The sequence below is a fragment of the Pelophylax lessonae genome (genome assembly GCF_965119305.1).
Source record: "Pelophylax lessonae genome assembly, chromosome: 13".
NCBI lineage: Eukaryota > Metazoa > Chordata > Amphibia > Anura > Ranidae > Pelophylax > Pelophylax lessonae.
Genome location: NC_138780.1, coordinates 59,669,924 through 59,688,765, shown reverse-complemented (window position 1 = coordinate 59,688,765; position 18,842 = coordinate 59,669,924). Strand labels below are relative to the sequence as shown.

Genomic DNA, 18,842 nt, shown 5'->3' with positions numbered 1-18,842 from the left:
CCTCCACCAGTGGATCATGCAATTGCGGTTTTGAACAAAGCCACTGCGATTCCTGCAGAGGGATCCCCTGTTTTCCGTGATGCCACGGATAGGAGACTGGAGTCTCTTGCCCGTCATACTTATTCTGTTACGGGTTCTATGCTTAAGGCTCTATTTGCTTCTCTCATGGCGGCCCAGGCGATCGCAAGTTGGACGCAGATGCTTAGGCGCGTCCTAGTGGCCGATTCGGCCTCGGCGGCGACCCTGGACATGGTGGATCAGATCCACCAGGGTGTCATGTATCTGTGTGATGCGGACCTGGACCTGATTCCGTTGGCTGCACGTGTGCACATCGTGGCGGTGTTGTCTCGCCGCCTGGTTTGGTTGAAATGTTGGTCGGTGGACCAATCTTCACGTAAAACCTTAGCCAATCTGCCTTATGATGGGTCTCGCCTTTTTGGGGAGTCCCTGGATGTGTTGATTAAGGGGATCACCGGGGGTAAGAGCACTCTCTTGCCCCATTTCCCCAAGGCTAAGGGGGCTTCTGGGAAGAAGCATGCGAATTTTCGGCCCCCTCAGGGGTCTTTTCGTGCCTTTCGGCCGCACTACAAGGGCAAACCGTTCAAAGGCCAGGGCTCTCAGAAGAAACCCTGGTCTGGGAAACAGAAGTCCGGCCAATCCGGACCTGCGGCCCATAACAGTTCGGCCTGAAGGGGCGCCCTCACCCAGTTTTGGGGTGGGGGGACGCTTGCTCGGTTTTCTTCAGCCCTGGTTGGCCCGTGTGCGGGACAGATGGGTTCTGGAAATCGTTCGATCTGGTTACAAGATCGAGTTTCTCTCTCGGCCAGAGAGCAGATTTTTTCCCTCAAATCTACAACTGTCTCCAGAGCGCCTGCGGGATCTGCACCTGGCGGTGCGGGACCTGAGGGCTCAGGGAGTGGTGGTTCCGGTGCCTCATCGGGACAGATTTCGGGGGTTTTATTCCAATCTGTTCACCGTGCCCAGAAAGGAGGGCAAGGTTCGTCCGATTCTGGACTTGAAAGCTCTGAACCGCTCTGTGCGGGTTCGCAAGTTCCGCATGGAATACCTGCGCTCGGTGGTGGCTGCCCTGGTTCCGGGGGAATTCATGGCCTCCATCGATTTGAAGGATGCGTATCTTCACATCCCCATATTCGAGGGTCATCAGAGATACCTTCGATTTGCCATTGCGGAGGATCACTACCAGTTCGTGGCGTTGCCCTTTGGGCTCGCCTCGGCTCCGCGGGTCTTCACCAAGGTGCTTGCACCGGTTCTGGCATTATTGAGGGCCCAGGGCATTTCTGTCCTGGGGTATCTGGACGACATTCTGATTCGATCTGCGACCAGTCAGGGTCTGGAGAAGGACCTGTCTGTCACGATGCAAACTCTGCAGGAGTTCGGTTGGACGATAAATGTTCCAAAGTCGACACTGAGTCCGTCGGTTCGTCTTCCCTATCTGGGAATGATACTGGACTCGGTGCAGGCGAAGGTCTTCCTGCCGGAAGACAAACTCAGGACTCTTCAGGAGGAAGTCAGGTCCCTCAGGGACGTTCCGAACTCGTCTCTGCGGACGTGTATGAGATGTCTGGGATTGATGGTCTCGGCTTTCGAGGCGATTCCTTTCGCGCAGTTTCACACGCGGGGTCTCCAGGCGGAGATCTTGTCCAAGTGGGACGGGCGACCTCAATCTCTGGATCTTCAGATCTCGTTGAGTCATCGCACCAGGGAAAACCTTCTGTGGTGGCTCCAGTCCCCGTTGGTGTCCGGGGGCAAGTCGTTTCGTCCGATCTCGTGGACGATAATCACCACGGATGCCAGCCTGTCGGGCTGGGGTGGTGTTCTGGGCGTTCTGTCCGCCCAGGGGACCTGGTCGGAGGGGGAGTCTTCCCTCCCGATCAACATTCTGGAATTGCGTGCGATAAGGCTCTGTCTTCATCGCTGGACGGACCGGCTGCAGGGCTGCCCGGTTCGGGTGCAGACGGACAATGCCACGGCGGTGGCCTACATCAACCACCAAGGGGGCACCAGGAGTGCCCGAGCGGCTCGAGAAGTAGCCGACATTCTGTCTTGGGCCGAGACTCATGTCCCGGCGATAACGGCGGCTCACATTCCGGGAGTGGAGAACTGGCAGGCGGACTATCTGAGTCGCCAGACCCTGGATCAGGGGGAATGGTCTCTCCATCCGGCTGTCTTCCAGATGTTGTGCGCGAAGTGGGGTCTTCCAGATGTGGACCTGTTCGCGTCTCGCCTCAACTACAAGGTGAAGAGGTTCGTGGCAAGGACGCGCGACCCTCGGGCAGACGCGTCGGACGCGTTAGTGGCCCCGTGGCATCAGTACAGGCTGATGTACGCGTTTCCACCGATTCAGTTGCTGTCCAGGTTCCTTCGCGGGTTACACTCGGAACGCAGCACGGTGATTCTTGTGGCACCGGACTGGCCTCGCCGGTCCTGGTACGCAGACCTCGTGAATCTGGTGGTCGACGCCCCCTGGCGTCTGCCTCTTCGGGACGATCTACTGTCTCAAGGACCGATTTACCATCCTGCTTTACAGTCGCTGGCTTTGACGGCCTTGCTGTTGAGACCGAGGTCCTGAAGGAGAAGGGTCTCTCTCCAGAGGTTGTTCATACCTTGATCAACGCGAGGAAGTCTTCCTCGGGAAAGGTTTATTACCGTACTTGGAAGGCCTATTTTGCCTGGTGTGAGTCCAGGGGGTTTTCACCCCGCACGTACTCGGTTTCCCGTGTGCTGTCTTTCCTTCAGACGGGTGTCGATCAGCGTTTGGCGCTGGCTACGATAAAGGGTCAGGTGTCTGCGCTGGCCGTTCTGTTTCAACGTCCCGTGGCTTCCAACTCCTTGGTTGGCACTTTTCTTCAGGGTGTGCGGCATCTGGTTCCTCCTAGGAGGGATCCTTTGCCCCCTTGGGACTTGAATCTAGTCCTATCTGTGTTACAACGTGCTCCTTTTGAACAGATCAGGGAGATCTCGTTGTCTATGTTGTCCAAAAAGGTCGCCTTTTTGGTGGCGATCACTTCGGCTCGCAGAGTGTCGGAACTGGCGGCTTTGTCCTGCAAGTCTCCGTACCTGGTTGTTCATTTGGATAAGGTGGTCTTGCGACCTAATCCTTCTTTTCTGCCGAAACGAGTTTCGGAATTCCATCTTAACGAGGATATTATTTTGCCTTCGTTGTGCACGAAGCCTAAACATCCAAAGGAGGTGAGCTTGCATTCTCTGGATGTTGTTCGGGCGATTAGGGTTTACCTTAAATCGACTGAGTCTTTTCGAAAGACGGACTCCTTGTTTGTTCTTCCAGAGGGTCCTCGGAAGGGCATGGCGGCTTCCGCCTCTACCATTGCCAAATGGATCAGGCAGACCATTGAACAGGCCTATGCCTTGCAGGGGAAGGTTCCCCCTGTGCCTGTGAAGGCGCACTCTACTAGATCTCTGAGTACGTCTTGGGCCTATCGTCATGGGGCTTCTGTAGCCCAGGTGTGTAAGGCGGCGACTTGGTCGACCGTACACACTTTCACAAAATTCTACAAAGTGGATGTTCAGGCATCGGCGGATGCTTCCTTTGGCCGCAAGGTTCTTAGTGCGGCTGTTCCCTAGGGTCCCTTGTTGGAGACTCCTGGCTGTTGGGATAAGTTTTGTATCCCCTGGTTTTTTGTCTTTTCCTGGGTTGTTGCTCCTGTTGAGCACTTATTTTTGCTGTTGCCCAGCTGGTTTCCTTCCTTTGGTAAGGTTCCTTTCTTTGATGTGGAGACTGCGTTGCCTTTCGGCGCGGATGCGTTTCCCACCCCTCATGTTTGCACTGCTTTGGGACGTCCCCATATGTGACGAATATGAAGAGGCGGCGACTGTCGGAGGACGTAAGAGAAAACGGAATTCTTGTAAAATCTTACCTGTAAAATTCCTTTCTCTGAGTCCTCCGACAGTCGCCGCCCCCGCCCCTCTTTTGGGGTTTGAATGTATACTCTACTGCTATTCCACTAAAACTGAGATATGGTTGCAGGAAGTAGGAGGGTATTGACTGAGGGGACCACCCCTTGAGGGTGGGATATGTTAAAGCTTTATTGTTAACATATTCTGTTGCCTAGCTACTCCTTCGGAGCAAAGTCTAATACCCCATATGTGACGAATATGAAGAGGCGGCGACTGTCGGAGGACTCAGAGAAAGGAATTTTACAGGTAAGATTTTACAAAAATTCCGTTTTTTGTGATCCCGGATGGACCCAAAAAGGGGTTGCCTGCATCTGCCGCGACTATTTCCAAATGGATCAGACAGACGGTGGTACAGGCTTATTCTATTAAGGGTCGGGAGCCCCCGTTCCCTGTTAAGGCGCACTCCACTCGGGCACTTAGTGCGTCATGGGCCTTTCGCCATCAGGCCTCAGTGGTCCAGGTGTGCAAGGCGGCTACCTGGTCGTCGGTGCATACCTTTACAAAACATTATAAAGTTGATGTAATGGCATCGTCTGATGCCTCGTTTGGCCGCAAGGTTTTGCAGGCCGCCATTTGAGGAGACCAGTGGTCTACCTCGAGGGTTTTTTTCCGTTGGAATTTTTTATTTGAGTCTCATTCTTTGTTTATAATGAGCCTTTGAAACTTCTAGTTTGGCACCGGTTGGGCCTTCTAGATTGGATTTTGATTTCTGTCAATCCCACCCCTCATTTGTGGCACTGCTTCTGGATGTCCCAGTTCTTGTGAATCAAGAAGACTACGTCTGTCAATGAGCGACAGAGAAAATCGGATTTTTGTAAGATCTTACCGTAAAATCCTTTTCTCTTAGCTCATTGACAGAGGTAGTACCCGCCCCTCTATCATTGAGTTGGGTTGGGTTAAATTCTCTGTTGCTGCTTTGTGACAGAACTGATGCCTTGTAGCAGAGAGAGGGAGGATATACCCTCTGGGACTGCCCCTAGGGTGGAGCCAGAACGTTTTTTCTTTTCTGCCTAGTCCTACTCCTGCGGAGACCACATAACCCAGTTCTTGTGAATCAAGAAGACTACGTCTGTCAATGAGCTAAGAGAAAAGGATTTTACGGTAAGATCTTACAAAAATCCGATTTTTGTCTTACCGTAAAATCCTTTTCTCTGATGTTCATTGACGGACACAGCACTCACCCCTCTATTAAGTTGGGTTATACACGTCCTTCTCAAAAAATTAGCATATTGTGATAAAGTTCATTATTTTCTGTAATGTACTGATAAACATTAGACTTTCATATATTTTAGATTCACTACACACAACTGAAGTAGTGCAAGCCTTTTATTGTTTTAATATTGATGATTTTGGCATACAGCTCATGAAAAACCAAAATTCTTATCTCAAAGAATTAGCATATCATGAAAAGGTTCTCTAAACGAGCTATTAACCTAATCATCTGAATCAACTAATTAACTCTAAACACCTGCAAAAGATTCCTGAGGCTTTTAAAAACTCCCAGCCTGGTTCATTACTCAAAACCGCAATCATGGGTAAGACTGCCGACCTGACTGCTGTCCAGAAGGCCATCATTGACACCCTCAAGCAAGAGGGTAAGACAAAGAAAGAAATTTCTGAACGAATAGGCTGTTCCCAGAGTGCTATATCAAGGCACCTCAGTGGGAAGTCTGTGGGAAGGAAAAAGTGTGGCAGAAAACGCTGCACAAAGAGAAGAGGTGACCGGACCCTGAGGAAGATTGTGAAGGGCCCATTCCAGACCTTGGGGGACCTGCGGAAGCAGTGGACTGAGTCTGGAGTAGAAACATCTAGAGCCACCGTGTACAGGCGTGTGCAGGAAATGGGCTACAGGTGCCGCATTCCCCAGGTCAAGCCACTTTTGAACCAGAAACAGCGGCAGAAGCGCCTAACCTGGGCTACAGAGAAGCCGCACTGGATTGTTGCTCAGTGGTCCAAAGTACTTTTTTCGGATGAAAGCAAATTTTGCATGTCATTTGGAAATCAAGGTGCCAGAGTCTGGAGGAAGACTGGGGAGAGGGAAATGCCTGAAGTCCAGTGTCAGTGATGGTCTGGGGTGCCATGTCAGCTGCTGGTGTTGGTCCACTGTGTTTTATCAAGGGCAGGGTCAATGCAGCTAGCTATCAGGAGATTTTGGAGTACTTCATGCTTCCATCTGCTGAAAAGCTTTATGGAGATGATTTCATTTTTCAGCACGACCTGGCACCTGCTCACAGTGCCAAAACCACTGGTAAATGGTTTACTGACCATGGTATTACTGTGCTCAATTGGCCTGCCAACTCTCCTGACCTGAACCCCATAGAGAATCTGTGGGATGTTGTGAAGAGAAAGTTGAGAGATGCAAGACCCAACACTCTGTATGAGCTCAAGGCCGCTATCCAAGCATCCTGGGCCTCCATAACACCTCAGCAGTGCCACAGGCTGATTGGCTGATTTCCTCCATGCCACGCCGCATTGAAGCAGTGATTTCTGCAAAAGGATTCCCAACCAAGTATTGAGTGCATAACTGAACATAATTATTTGAGGGTTGACTTTTTTGTATTAAAAACACTTTTTTTTATTGGTCGGATGAAATATGCTAATTTTTTGATAGGAATTTTGGTTTTTCATGAGCTGTATGCCAAAATCATCAATATTAAAACAATAAAAGGCTTGCACTACTTCAGTTGTGTGTAATGAATCTAAAATATATGAAAGTCTAATGTTTATCAGTACATTACAGAAAATAATGAACTTTATCACAATATGCAAATTTTTTGAGAAGGACCTGTATTTCTTCTGACACTGCTTGCAACAAAATTGAGTGCTCCATAGGCGTTATAAAGTTTTTCCTGTCTAGTGTCCTATTCCTGTAGGGGGCAGCATAACCCAATGGTCAAGAAGATTCTGGAGCTGTGTCCGTCAATGAACATCAGAGAAAAGTATTTTATGGTAAGACAAAAATCCACTTTTCTCTTGCGTCCTCTGACAGTCGCAGCCGCTCAGTAAGCCTTCACCAGTGGGTAATGGCGCCCTCTGCAGGAGTAAGCTAGGCAGTTTGAAAGGTTAACAAAAAACTTTCATCACTTAGACACGCCTCCAGGGGTCCGTCCCTCAGCCATTATCCTGACACAGTTACTACTGTCCTTCAGTTTTATGCTGCCTAGCGTCAGGAGTAGGTCTAGATCTCCCAGCTGGGACCTAGTTTCTCAGTTTCCTTATTTTTCTTTCTTGAAACCTGTTTTTTTTTCTTTGAAAATAGCTTTTTTTTATTTATTCTCCTCACTCACTATCGCTAGTTAGTCAGGGAATCCCTGGAGGACTACAAAGTGACAGCAGAGCTGGGCCGCGCACTGGATAATGTAGATCATTACGGAGTCCCAGCCTGCCACCGAGCGTTGCAGGTCACTGGTGCGCCCAGGCCTCGCAATGACCATGTCCGTTAGGACGGGGACAAGCCTGCGGAGACCCATCTTCACTGAGATGTCTCAACTCAGGAACGCCCGTGTGTTGCCAGCATCATTCCTGGCTGACGGCACCCCCACTCAGGGTGGGAGGTGTTCCGTATCAGAGTGGTGCAAGCGATCTATGGACTGGTGAGTGATGCTACCCCTGTGTCCCTGGGGGCTCTCTGCAGTGTACACTCCTATGGTGTGGGGGCTTAATGCATCCCGGGGGGTTCTCTAGGGTTCCCTGTGGTGGCCAGCTCCTGTGTTTTTTACTCTATTTGGCGCCCTTCGTTCGGCCGAAATTTTGGGTGAGGGCAGGCTATTTAGGCCTCTTTGTGTGGACAGCAGCTATTTTCTATCACCGTTTTGGCGCCAGTTCAGGTGCCATCTTTGCTGTGGGCGTCCGCCTAGTAAGGGTGGTGGCTATTTTGCCAGTGCTTCCTCCCATAGGTTTTTATCAGGCACCATTTTTCTGTGGCTCAGGGTGGCCATAGGCCTCTAATGCGTGAGGTCACTTCCTCTTTTCTCTTCTCTTCACTGCAGCAGCGTGTGAGCGGTCTGGCAAGTACACTGTGGGGTGATTTTAACTTTTTTCAGACATTTTCCTGCAAAAACGGTTTCTTCTTGTGGCTATAGCGGTTTTTAAGGGGTCTCCAAGGGCGGTGCAGTTTTGCGGTGTGGGTCCGTGGGAACTGCTGTTTTAAAGGGCCAGCATCCCAAAAAAAATTTTTTTGCAAAAATGGAGACCCAAGATAGTAAATTCCTCGCAGACCTGGTTGGTGCTTCAGGAACCCCTGAATCCTCTTCCATGGCCTCATTATCTGCTGCTTTTGCGACTTTGGCGTCCAAAGTGGATCTACTGTTGTCTGAACGCACTTCTCAAAAACGGTCGCTGCCCTCTGTCTTCTGACTCAGAGCCTGATTTGGTTGCCATGGACAACGTCCCCTCTGAGGGGTCCCAGTCCTCACATTCAGATGGGGAGGAGGAAGAGTCTTCCTCCTCGGTGGCGCGGGAACGCGCTGCAGTGGATGCACTTATTAGTTCCATTAAGGAGACTTTAAATCTCGATGATGAGCCCTCCCTGTCAGGTAAGCGGGTTTCATTTGGGTCCCGCAAAGCCCAGAAGTCGGGTCAGGTCTTTCCCTGCCCCGAGGCGTTTCACGAAACCGTAAACGACCAATGGCGTTGCGTCAAGCATATGCTGGCAGTGCCTAAGCGGTTTAAATACTGTTATCCCTTTGCGGATCCTGTTGACAATCGTTGGACGTGTCACCTAAGGTGGACAACACTGTTTCTAGGTTGAATAAATCCACCTTGATGCCCGTGGAGGGCTCCCCTGTGTTGAAGGATCCGGCAGATAGGTGTGTGGAGACGCTTTCCCGCCACATGTATTTGATGGCAGGCTCCCTGCTCAAGCTTGTGTTTGCTTCGGTGATGGTCTCTCAAGCTGTCACGGAATGGTCCAAGGTGCTTCGATGCACTTTGGTGGCGGAGTCGGCCTCTCCTGCTGCCCTTGACATGGTGCATCAAGTGACCCAGGCCGTGATGTACCTGTGTGACGCGGCCTTGGACGAGGCTCCTTTGGTCGCATGGTTGTCTGCAGTGGGGCTTGTGATCCGCCGCATTATTTGGCTGAAGAGTTGGTCAGCTGACCACGCTTCCAAAAAGACTGTCTGATGTCCCTTATGTGGGTGGTTGTCTTTTTGGGGACACTCTGGATGAGTTGATCAAGGGACTTACGGGGGGGTGGGGAAGAGTACCCTTTTGCCCCAAGCCACTAAGGGAAAATCCCCCCGCGCTAGACGGGGTCCTTCCTTAAATGCTCATCGTGGGTCCTTTCGTGCCTTCAGGGCGCAGGATAAGGGTAAAACCTTCAAGACCTCAGGTGGTCACAAGAAACCTTGGTCGGGTAAGCCCAAGGCCGGTCAGTCCGGTTCGTCGGTCCAGTCCATCTCTTCCTGAAGGGACGCCCTCACCCGTTTCAGGGGTAAGGGGACTTCTGCATTGTTTTCAGGGACCCTGGTTGTCCCTGTTTCAGGACAGGGGGGTCACGAACGGATTCTTTCAGGGGTACAAGATCGAGTTTCGATCTCGCCCTTAAGACAGGTTCTTTCCATCAAATTTCCATCTGACTCCCGATCATTTAAGGGATCTCAAGGGGGTGGTGCAAGATCTTCTCGCCCAAGGAATCATTGTGCCAGTCCCTCCGCAGGACGGGTTTTGCGTGTTTTATTCCAGTCTGTTCATGGTGCCCAGAAAAGAGGGCAAAGTGCGTCCGATTCTGGACCTAAAGTCTCTGAACTGCTTTGTGAGGGTACAGAAGTTCCAGATGGAATCCATCCGGTCGGTGGTGGCGTTGTTGAGTCCTGGGTATTTTCTGGCCTCCATTGACTTAAAGGATGCGTATCTGCACATTCCTATTTACGAAGGTCATCAGCGGTATCTCCGTTTCGCGGTGGAATTATCAGTTTGTGGCGTTACCCTTTGGTCTCGCTTTGGCTCTCGCTTTGGCTCCCAGGGTATTCACCAAAGTTTTGGCTCCGGTGCTGGCTTTGCTGCGTTTAAAGGGATTGCGGTCCTTGGTTATCTGGACATCCTCCTATTAGGGCGAGTTCATGTGCCACCTTGACGAGCGATCTGTCAGTCATGGTTCAGATGCTCCAGGAGTTTGGGTGGACCGTCGGCTTTGAGAAGTCACCTCTGACCCCTTCAGTTCGCCTCACTTACCTGGGGGGATGGTCCCGTACTCCACTCAGGCAAAAGTCTTTCTCCCGGAGGAGAAACTCCGGACCCTGCAAGGCGAGATCAGGTCCCTCAGGAACAACGATCTCTCCTCTCTACAGGCCTGTATGCGGTCTCTGGATCTGATGGTTTCGGCCTTCGAAGCCATCCCATTTGCTCAATTTCACACGAGATCTCTGCAAGCAGAGATTCTTGCCAGGGGGGACAGAACGCCTCAGTCGTTGGACAGGAGGGTTTCTCTGAGCCACCTCGCAAAATCTGATCTTTTGTGGTGGCTCCTGTCACCAACTCTAACACAAGGCAAGTCCTTTCGGCCTCTGCTGTGGACGGTGCTCACCACGGATGCCAGCTTGTCGGGCTGGGGTGGAGTTCTGGACACGCTTTGTGCCAAGGGGTCGTGGTCGGCGGAGGAGGCCTCCATACCGATAAATGTCTTGGAACTCGTGTGATCAAGCTTTGCTTGTTCCATTGGACAACTCGGCTTCAGGGTTGCACGGTTCGGGTTCAGACAGACAACGCCACGGCGGTGGCTTACATTAATCACCAAGGGGGCACCAAGAGTGCCCGGGCGGCCAAGGAAGTGGCTGAGATCCTGTCTTGGGCCGAGACGCACTTTCCGGTGGTTTCGGCTGTTCACATTCCGGGTGTGGAAAACTGGCAGGCGGACTATCTGAGTCGCCAGACCCTGGACCAGGGGGAATGGTCCCTGCATCCGGAGGTGTTTCGCCTCCTGTGTGCCCGGTGGGGGACTCCGGAAGTGGATCTGTTCGCGTCCCTTCTCAACAAGGTGGGAAGGTTCGTGGCCAGAACCCGCGATCCTCTGGCGGACGCCACAGACGCGTTGGTGGTGCCCTGGCACCAGTATCGGCTGATTTATGCCTCCCCTCAGATTCAACTGCTGTCTAGGTTCCTCGGCAGGTTGGCGTCTGAACGGGTGCGGGTAATTCTGGTGGTCCCAGACTGGTCGCGTTGGTTTTGGTACGCAGACATCGTGCAGATGGTCGTCGAGCCTCCCTGGCGGCTTCCGCTAAAGAGACAATCTACTCTCTCAAGGGCCGACCTTCCATCCTGCTTTACAGTCTCTGGCTTTGACGGCGTGGCTATTGAAAGCCAAGTCTTGAAAGACAGGGGTCTCCCGAGTGCTGTCCTTACTATCTTATTGAAGGCTCGGAAAGTTACCTCTAGGAAGATTTACCATCGCACCTGGAAGGCGTATATTGCCTGGTGCGAGTCGCATGGGTTTCATCCCCGCTCCTTTTCGATGGCAATGGTTTTGGCCTTCCTGCAGGAAGATGTGGATCAGCATTTGGCGCTGGCCACGATTAAACGTCAGTTGTTGGCCTTAGCCATTCTTTTCCAGCGTCCCTTGGCTACTAATTCCTTGATTCGCACCTTTATTCAGGTGGTGCGTCATCTGGCTCCCCCGTGGAAGGCTCCTTTGCCTCCATGGGACCTGAATTTGGTTTTGTCCATTTTGCAACGGCCTCCCTTTGAGAACATACCTCTGCCTGTGTTGTCCCATAAAGTTACCTTTCTGGTGGCTGTCACCTCTGCTCGCAGAGTGTCTGAGTTGGCGGCTCTGTCTTGCCGCTTGCCTTATCTGGTTGTTCATAGGGACAAAGTGGTCTTGAGAGCCAATCCATTTTTTCTTCCCAACGTGATCTCTTCTTTCCACCTCAACGAAGATGTTGTTTTGCCTTGGCTTTGTGCGAAGCCCAAGCATCCCAAGGAATTTGCCTTACATTCCTTGGATGTGGTCCGGGCGGTCAGGGTTTACCTGTCTGCCACGGAGTCTTTTCCGAAGTCTGATTCACGGTTTCTCCTTCCAGAGCGACCTTTGGAAGGGTTCGGCTGCGGCAACCATTTCTAAATGGATCAGACAGAAGATTGTTCAGGCCTATTCAATCAAGGGTCAGGTTCCTCCTTTCCCTGTGAGGGCACATTCTACTAGAGCGGTCAGTGCCTCTTGGGCGTTTAGCCATCAGGCTTCTGTGGCTCAGGTGTGCAAAGCGGCGACCTGGTCGTCTGTGCACACTTTCATGAAATTTTACAAACTTGATGTGATGGCATCCTCGGATGCTTCCTTTGGCAACAAAGTTTTGAGTGCGGTGGTTGTTTGAAGAGACTTGTTTCTTTCTGTCTCTTCTTGGGGTGTTTTTTCTTATTCTGGGTTAGCTCCTGTTGATCTTTTGTTGCCCTGTTGGCTTGGTTTTTTTCACTGGCTTGGTTGACACGCCCTTTTTCAGTAGTTTGCATCTTCCCACCCTTTACACCTGCACTGCTTTGGGACGTCCCACTCGGGAAGGCTTACTGAGCAGCTGCGACTGTCAGAGGACTCAAGAGAAAATAGAGTTTTTGTAAGAACTTACCGTAAAACTCTTTTTTCTCTGAGCCCTCTGACAGTCGCAGCCCCCGCCCCTCTGTCTTTGTGTTTTGGGGTTGTTTCCTTCCAGTACTGCTTGCTACAAAACTGAACGACAGTAGTAACTGTGTCAGGATTATGTCTGAGGGATGGCCCCCTGGAGGTGTGTCTGTGTAGAAAGTTTTTTTTTTTTTTTTTTTTAACCTTTCCAACTGCCTAGCTTACTCCTGCAGAGGGCGCCATTACCCACTCGTGAACGCTTACTGAGCGGCTATGACTGTTAGAGACTCAGAAAAAAGAGTTTTACAGTAAGCTCTTACAAAAATTTGAAAAACGTTTTGCCTTGACACACTTAAAAAACTTATAGTTATGTCAGACTAATATTACTAAACTTCTCACGTGCTCCTTGAGTAAAAACTCAAGCCAAACATTTTTTTTTTTACATATTGAATACAGCAAGGAAAGGTTATAATAAACCCTGTCTTTTTTTTTTTTTTTTTTTTTTTTTGCCATCTCTGTCCCATTGGAGAGATTTCCTTTATTTCTTGTCCCATAGCAAACACAGGAAGCAAGAGCAAATTCCTCAAAAGTGAGGGAATCCCAGGGTATCACCAAAACTAGTGCCCCCCCCCCCATTGTCTTTTACTGCTCTGGTGTCGACCCAAAATTTGGGGATTTACTTTTACTTTCAATGATAACAGTATACAGGACCAATAGAGAGGGTAAGTGTCCCTAATGGATGCATAGACAGCAATACAAACATACAGGTGTTCTAGTCCCTCTGTACCCTAACCTAAATATAAAAAATAAACATTTGTTATACTTTAAACAGTATTCATGAAATATATTATATTTGATTTACAGAATCCAAGTCCCTTGCTATTTCTGCAAAGGCACCCCCTGCCAAGGATGGTGCGCCACGAAGATCTTTAAATCTGGAGGACTACAAGAAAAGGAGAGGACTTATTTAACCTGGACCACCAGCCTGCTGCTTCTGTCCTTGCATGCTCCATTGTGTCCCAACCTTCATCTGTTTGTCCTCCTTGGGTTGGAGCAGCAACAAAGTTAAGCAAAGACTTGGAAATATCATTAACGTGTAAAATAAACCTACTGACTTAAAGGAGTTCACCACATCAATTCTCTACCCTCACTGTGGATATGTGATTTTTGCATTCTTTTTGTTTGCTTCCCCACTCTTAAAAATCCTGATCTCAGTGCATAGTATTACAAGGGATTCAGAGGCTCTGCAGCTTATGGATCAGAGACTGCGTGGGCGCTACGTTATTAAATCTTAGTATGTGAAAAAACAATTTGGAGGCTTTTTGTATGATAAACATACTTTCTTATACCATTGGCTTGAAGAATGGTTTGAAGGACAATGCTGCATTTGGAATATACCTGTGATATGCATAATATTTTTGTTTTTCTGAAATACAGTCAGATGGCTGACTGTATAAATTCTCACAGGTTGTAAATAAGAACCTAAAAACCATAACTGTAAGGAGATAACTCAATAAAGGATTCTTATGAACATATGTTGCATGTGTTTATTATGTTGACTCAGCTGGCATGTTTTTAAGGCCCCTTTCACACTTGAGCAACTTGGGACTGCAAAGTCGCATGACAAGTTGTGTTGCATTACAAGTCGTACCCCATGATTTCCAGTGAGCACCAGCGACTTCAAAGTAGTCCCTGCACTACTTTGGTCTAAATTTGATGTGACTTGAGGTCCATAGACCTCACAATTACACAGGCATTGCTTCAAGTTGCTTCAAGGTCGCATGACTTTCAAGTCGTAAAAGTGTGAAAGGGGCCTAAAACTGCAAGGTTCAGAACGGACTTCTATTTGGTGCCTTGTGAATCACTTAACAAAACAAACCTAAAGCAAGCATACTTTGATGCTATGATCCTTAGGCCTCATGCACAATGGACAATTGCCCAACTCCTCTAAATGCCTCTTCTTCTGCAAGGCGAAAAGCAGCTTAAAAAATGCATGCTTTGCAATAGCATTTTAGCATTCACTTATTTCATGGGTCAGAATAGAATGGGCACGTTTACAGGCCTATAGGCACGTCAAGCGCTCTTCCTTCTGAAACGCTTCTTTCTCCTGAACGTGCAAGTGATCGGGGGGTTTTTTTCAACCTCTAAAAGCGCCTCTTCTAATATCCCTGAAAATACCTATGTGTGCATTGACACATAGGCTTTTAGAGGCTGGAAAAAAGTCAAACACCCTTAGAAGTGGCATTTTAACGTCCAGTGTGCAGAGGCTTCTGATTGCTTCACTAAAGTGAGTTACTGACCCAGAACGATTATATGCATATTAGATGTCTTGAAAACAGATATGCATCTGCTTGTTCCAGGTAAAGCCTGGTACACACCAATATTTATTTATTTTTATTCAACCCAGCGGGTTGAACAAAAAAAAAAACTATCCGCTCCGTTCACCGATGTAGTACAGTGATTTTCCCCTGCTGTTCTATTGTGTTCGGACAGGGGGTTCCCCCGTCCTAACACTCCAGTCAGCGCTCTGTCACTTGCCAGTCGACTGCTAGTTTTCCCGCATCCTCTTCCGATAAAAGCCGGCCAGACATTTGGCCGCCTTCTGTCAGACCTGCTGCTATACACACGTTGACTGGTTTTTATTGAACTGCCCGATGTTACCTGACATTCGGCCTGTGTGTACTAGGCTTAAGTTTATAATTATATTGTGAAAGAATTCTAAGGCAGGACAGTTGACTAAAGTCAATCCATTGTACAAGCAGCCTGCCCATACATGAATTGATTCTTGGCCAGTCCCTGCTGATCCGGCCGAAATTAAATCTATGGCCGGCTTAAAGTGAATGTAAACCCTCGCATATACCCAGTAAAGTGAACAGGCCCAGATGATACACAAAGATGAAACAAATCTCCCTACATAAGTTTTATTTGTAGATATGCGGTCTTCAGTTTTCTACACTGTTTGCAAAGTGAACATCGTGTTAGAATTTCTTTCTTCCTTTACCAGCACTGGGTTTGTAGTCTGGGCATACACGGTGTGACAGCTGTTTGGAAGAAAGGCACCCCCCCTCCACATAGGCAGTGGAAGGAAGAAACATGCAGAGCTGTGCTGTGAATAGACCAGCTCTCTGCTAATCAATCTCTGTGCACCCACCCTGACACAAATTTACAGCTGCGTTTATCTCCTGTGTTGGAGAACTTGCCAGAAGTTATCATGCTGATAACAGGAACAGAGCAGCGGAAAGAAACGGGACTTAGGGCTTTGGAGATAGATAAGTAAACACTACAGATGTGTGCCCAGATTGAATTTTATGAATGGGGTTTACATCCACTTTAAAGCTGAAAGCCTCAGCATCTTTAGAGTTAACAGTGGTAGTTCCCTTATTGCAGCTTCAGGTTCCATTTTAAGTCTGAACTCAAACACACACGCACATCATAGGTTGAACTGGATGGACGAATGTCTTTTTTTGACCTCACTAACTATGTAATTCATAAGAAATTCAAGCTAAGGAAACAGTTGCAGAGCTCACATATTTAAAAAACAAAATTAATATTTTATAGTCTGTCTTTGAATCTAAGGATAAATACTGTATCTAATAAGTGCTTGTTCAGAGCATTGCCCAGTAAATTTTGTGAAAGAAATAAGGTTTGTTTGTGTGCACCAGAGCTACGACTTGTCGCATATTTTCCCGCATGGCTTCCATGGATACATCACTCCAAGAAAAGGTGAATGTGAGGCACTGGACTTGGATCTTAATCGGGGAGCATTGCGTAGGCTTGATGACTGAATCTCGGTAGTTGTCAAAATGTACCCTCACTAATGCCTCCACTGAAAAAATCCAAGTAAAATGGGCAAAAGTAGCAGCATCAGATTTGTCTTTAAGAGTCCACAGCTACATGCGTTTCCCAAGCATATGTCTATTGAGTGTATTAAAACTTTCCAGGATTTTTTTTATAAATCTATAAGAAGCTTTTTATTTTCTTATTCTAGTCCGACTGCTTTTTACCTTCATGTTGTCTTAGTGATTGTAAAGGTTAGTGTTTTTTTTTTTTTTTTTAACAGCAAACATGTTATACTTACCTCCTCTGTGCGAGGGTTTTGCACAGAGCAGCCCTGATGCGCCCTTTTTTTTTTTCAGAGTAATGCTGTCCTCTGGCCGTCTCGGGTGGACGTGGGCCCCCTCCTGGGAATGGTCGGACCCTTGGGAGATCCCTCGGTCCCCCTAGCCTCTCGAACATACCAGCCCTCCCCCTAGGGCGGGAATGTTATGGCCGCTGTGGCATTGCTGCTGGGGGAGGGCTGCCCTGGGGGGGTCCTTTAAGGACATACTGGTGCCACTGGGCTGGGACCCCCCCTTGGGGATGCGGGAGAGCGCATGGCGCGCCGTGGGGGCTGCCATTTTGCTGTGGATTCATGCTCATTTTCCATTGAGAATGTATGGACAGACATTTTCTGTTAGTTCCCCATAGGAATGCCATTTTCTTGTAGTCCAGATCGACAGGCGGCAGGCATGGCACATTTGATCTAGCCATGACCCAGGCATTTTTTTTTTTTCTATTTCCTGTGTCAGATCGTTTTTACTTTCTGTTTCACAGAACGTCCCAGCCTCCTGAGCGGTTGGGTAATGTTTTTTGCATCCCCTGTAGGTTTTCCTCACTCTAACAGATTATACTGGATTGGGATTTGTGATACCGCTAGTGTGGCAGTGGGATCACAATTTTGCGACCTTTTTTTTTTTTTTAAATCAAGAGAAGTTTGAGAAAACTCGCACAAATACACTTATGGTACACTCAGTCATCAGAGTATAGAAAATTGTACAGAGCAATACAGATCTCAGTCGGTCAACAGACTCAATAGCAGGCCAAAGCCAACAGTGATCTACATAACCGTAATGCTATGTTAACCAAACAATAAGCAAAAAGGAAACCTGTCGGGATCCCCTGTGCAAAGAAAATGAGCCCTCGGGCACCCACGGGGTCTAAATCAGCAAACGATCCCAGATCAGATCTGTTGGGGCCATTCCCGGAGCATCAGCCACAAACCCCAAATCTTAATCTTGGAGGGGGAGCCCCTATGCTGGTATATACATTTTCATGCAAAGGGTGGCGCCCAATTGCTCCATCCACATCCTATAGGTTGGAGGGTCCCGTGCTATCCAATTTCTAAGGATGAGTAAGCGGGCCTGTAACAGGGCCTGAGCAGCAGCCTCTCGTAGATATCTATCCTGTACTATGTGGTCAAGTATACCCAAGAAACATTGCCTGGGATTCCGTGGGATCTCTAGGCCCAGGACCCTGTTAACAGTATAGGTCACCGCTGATCAATATCGGTGCAACTTCGGGCATCTCCATAGTAAGGGTACCAAATCCCCCCACGTAACTCTCACATCTACTGCACATATTATCGGGGCGGAGACCCATGGTGTGAAGACTCAGTGGTGTGTGGTGAATTTGAAGAAGAACGTAGAGCTGAGACACCTGATGTGACACATTAAGAGAACACAAATGAACTGACTAAGGCGTCCTCCCACTGCTCGTCAGGAATCTCACTCACATCTGTGCACAAGTGTTTGCACGCCCTGCTAGGGTATTTCTTCAAGTATGTTACCAACAAGGAGGCATTACAGCTGGATATAAACCCCTTAGTGGAGGTGAATTGTTGCATAAGGGAGAATATAGGGGTGGAAGACATAGGCGATTGTTGTAAGGTGGTTTGGGCCCGCACAGCGTGTTTTCAGTTGTATATAATAGTACAGCTTATTCCCAGGAACTGAGAACCTAAGTTGCAGTTGCTCGAAGGACACTAACGACCCGTTTACCAAAATATGTTTGAGATGAGTCACCCCAAAGGGGCACCACCTGCCAGCCTGATCTAGCTTATACAGTTCAGGGTACGTGCGATTATTCCATATCGGGCTATAGGTAGTGTATATCCAGAGACCAGTTGTAGCTGTTTGGTTTTATCCCATACCTTCTGAAGGAGCCTATAGGTAGGATATAGCTTATTGGATTTGGAGAAGAGTTGTGCCTCCAAGCCCTCCGGTATTCCACAGGCGTCTCGTCAGTGGGGTTGGCTATATACTCCTCCTCCAATCTGTGGGCATACTGACCCAGCTGCTCCTCATAGCACTTGGAATTATTCTGCACACTTCTAATGTTCGATATCTAAATTCCCCTGAGAAAGCACTTGAAGGCATCCCACCTCAAAAGGACACTCCCGTGGTGGTCGTTATAAGTGAAATAAGAGGAGATATTGGCCTAAATGTCATCCGGTGGGAAAAGTTTCAGCCAAAAGTCATTCAAGCGCCACCGGGCCCTGCGCTAATTAGCCCGAGGCCTCACAGTGATCCAGACCACC

The 18,842-nt window shown here is 48.8% G+C and overlaps 1 protein-coding gene across 1 annotated transcript in view; it reads left to right on the top strand.

The window, feature by feature from the left end:
- Window positions 1-14,022, top strand: part of RTF1 (RTF1 homolog, Paf1/RNA polymerase II complex component) — a 588,556-nt gene extending 574,534 nt beyond the window's left edge. The window contains exon 18 of the mRNA XM_082242851.1: window positions 13,352-14,022. Within this exon, the coding sequence (XP_082098977.1) occupies window positions 13,352-13,458 (107 nt within the window). The 3' untranslated portion in view covers window positions 13,459-14,022. The remainder of the gene's footprint in view (window positions 1-13,351) is intronic.
- The last annotated feature ends 4,820 nt before the right edge of the window (window positions 14,023-18,842 follow it).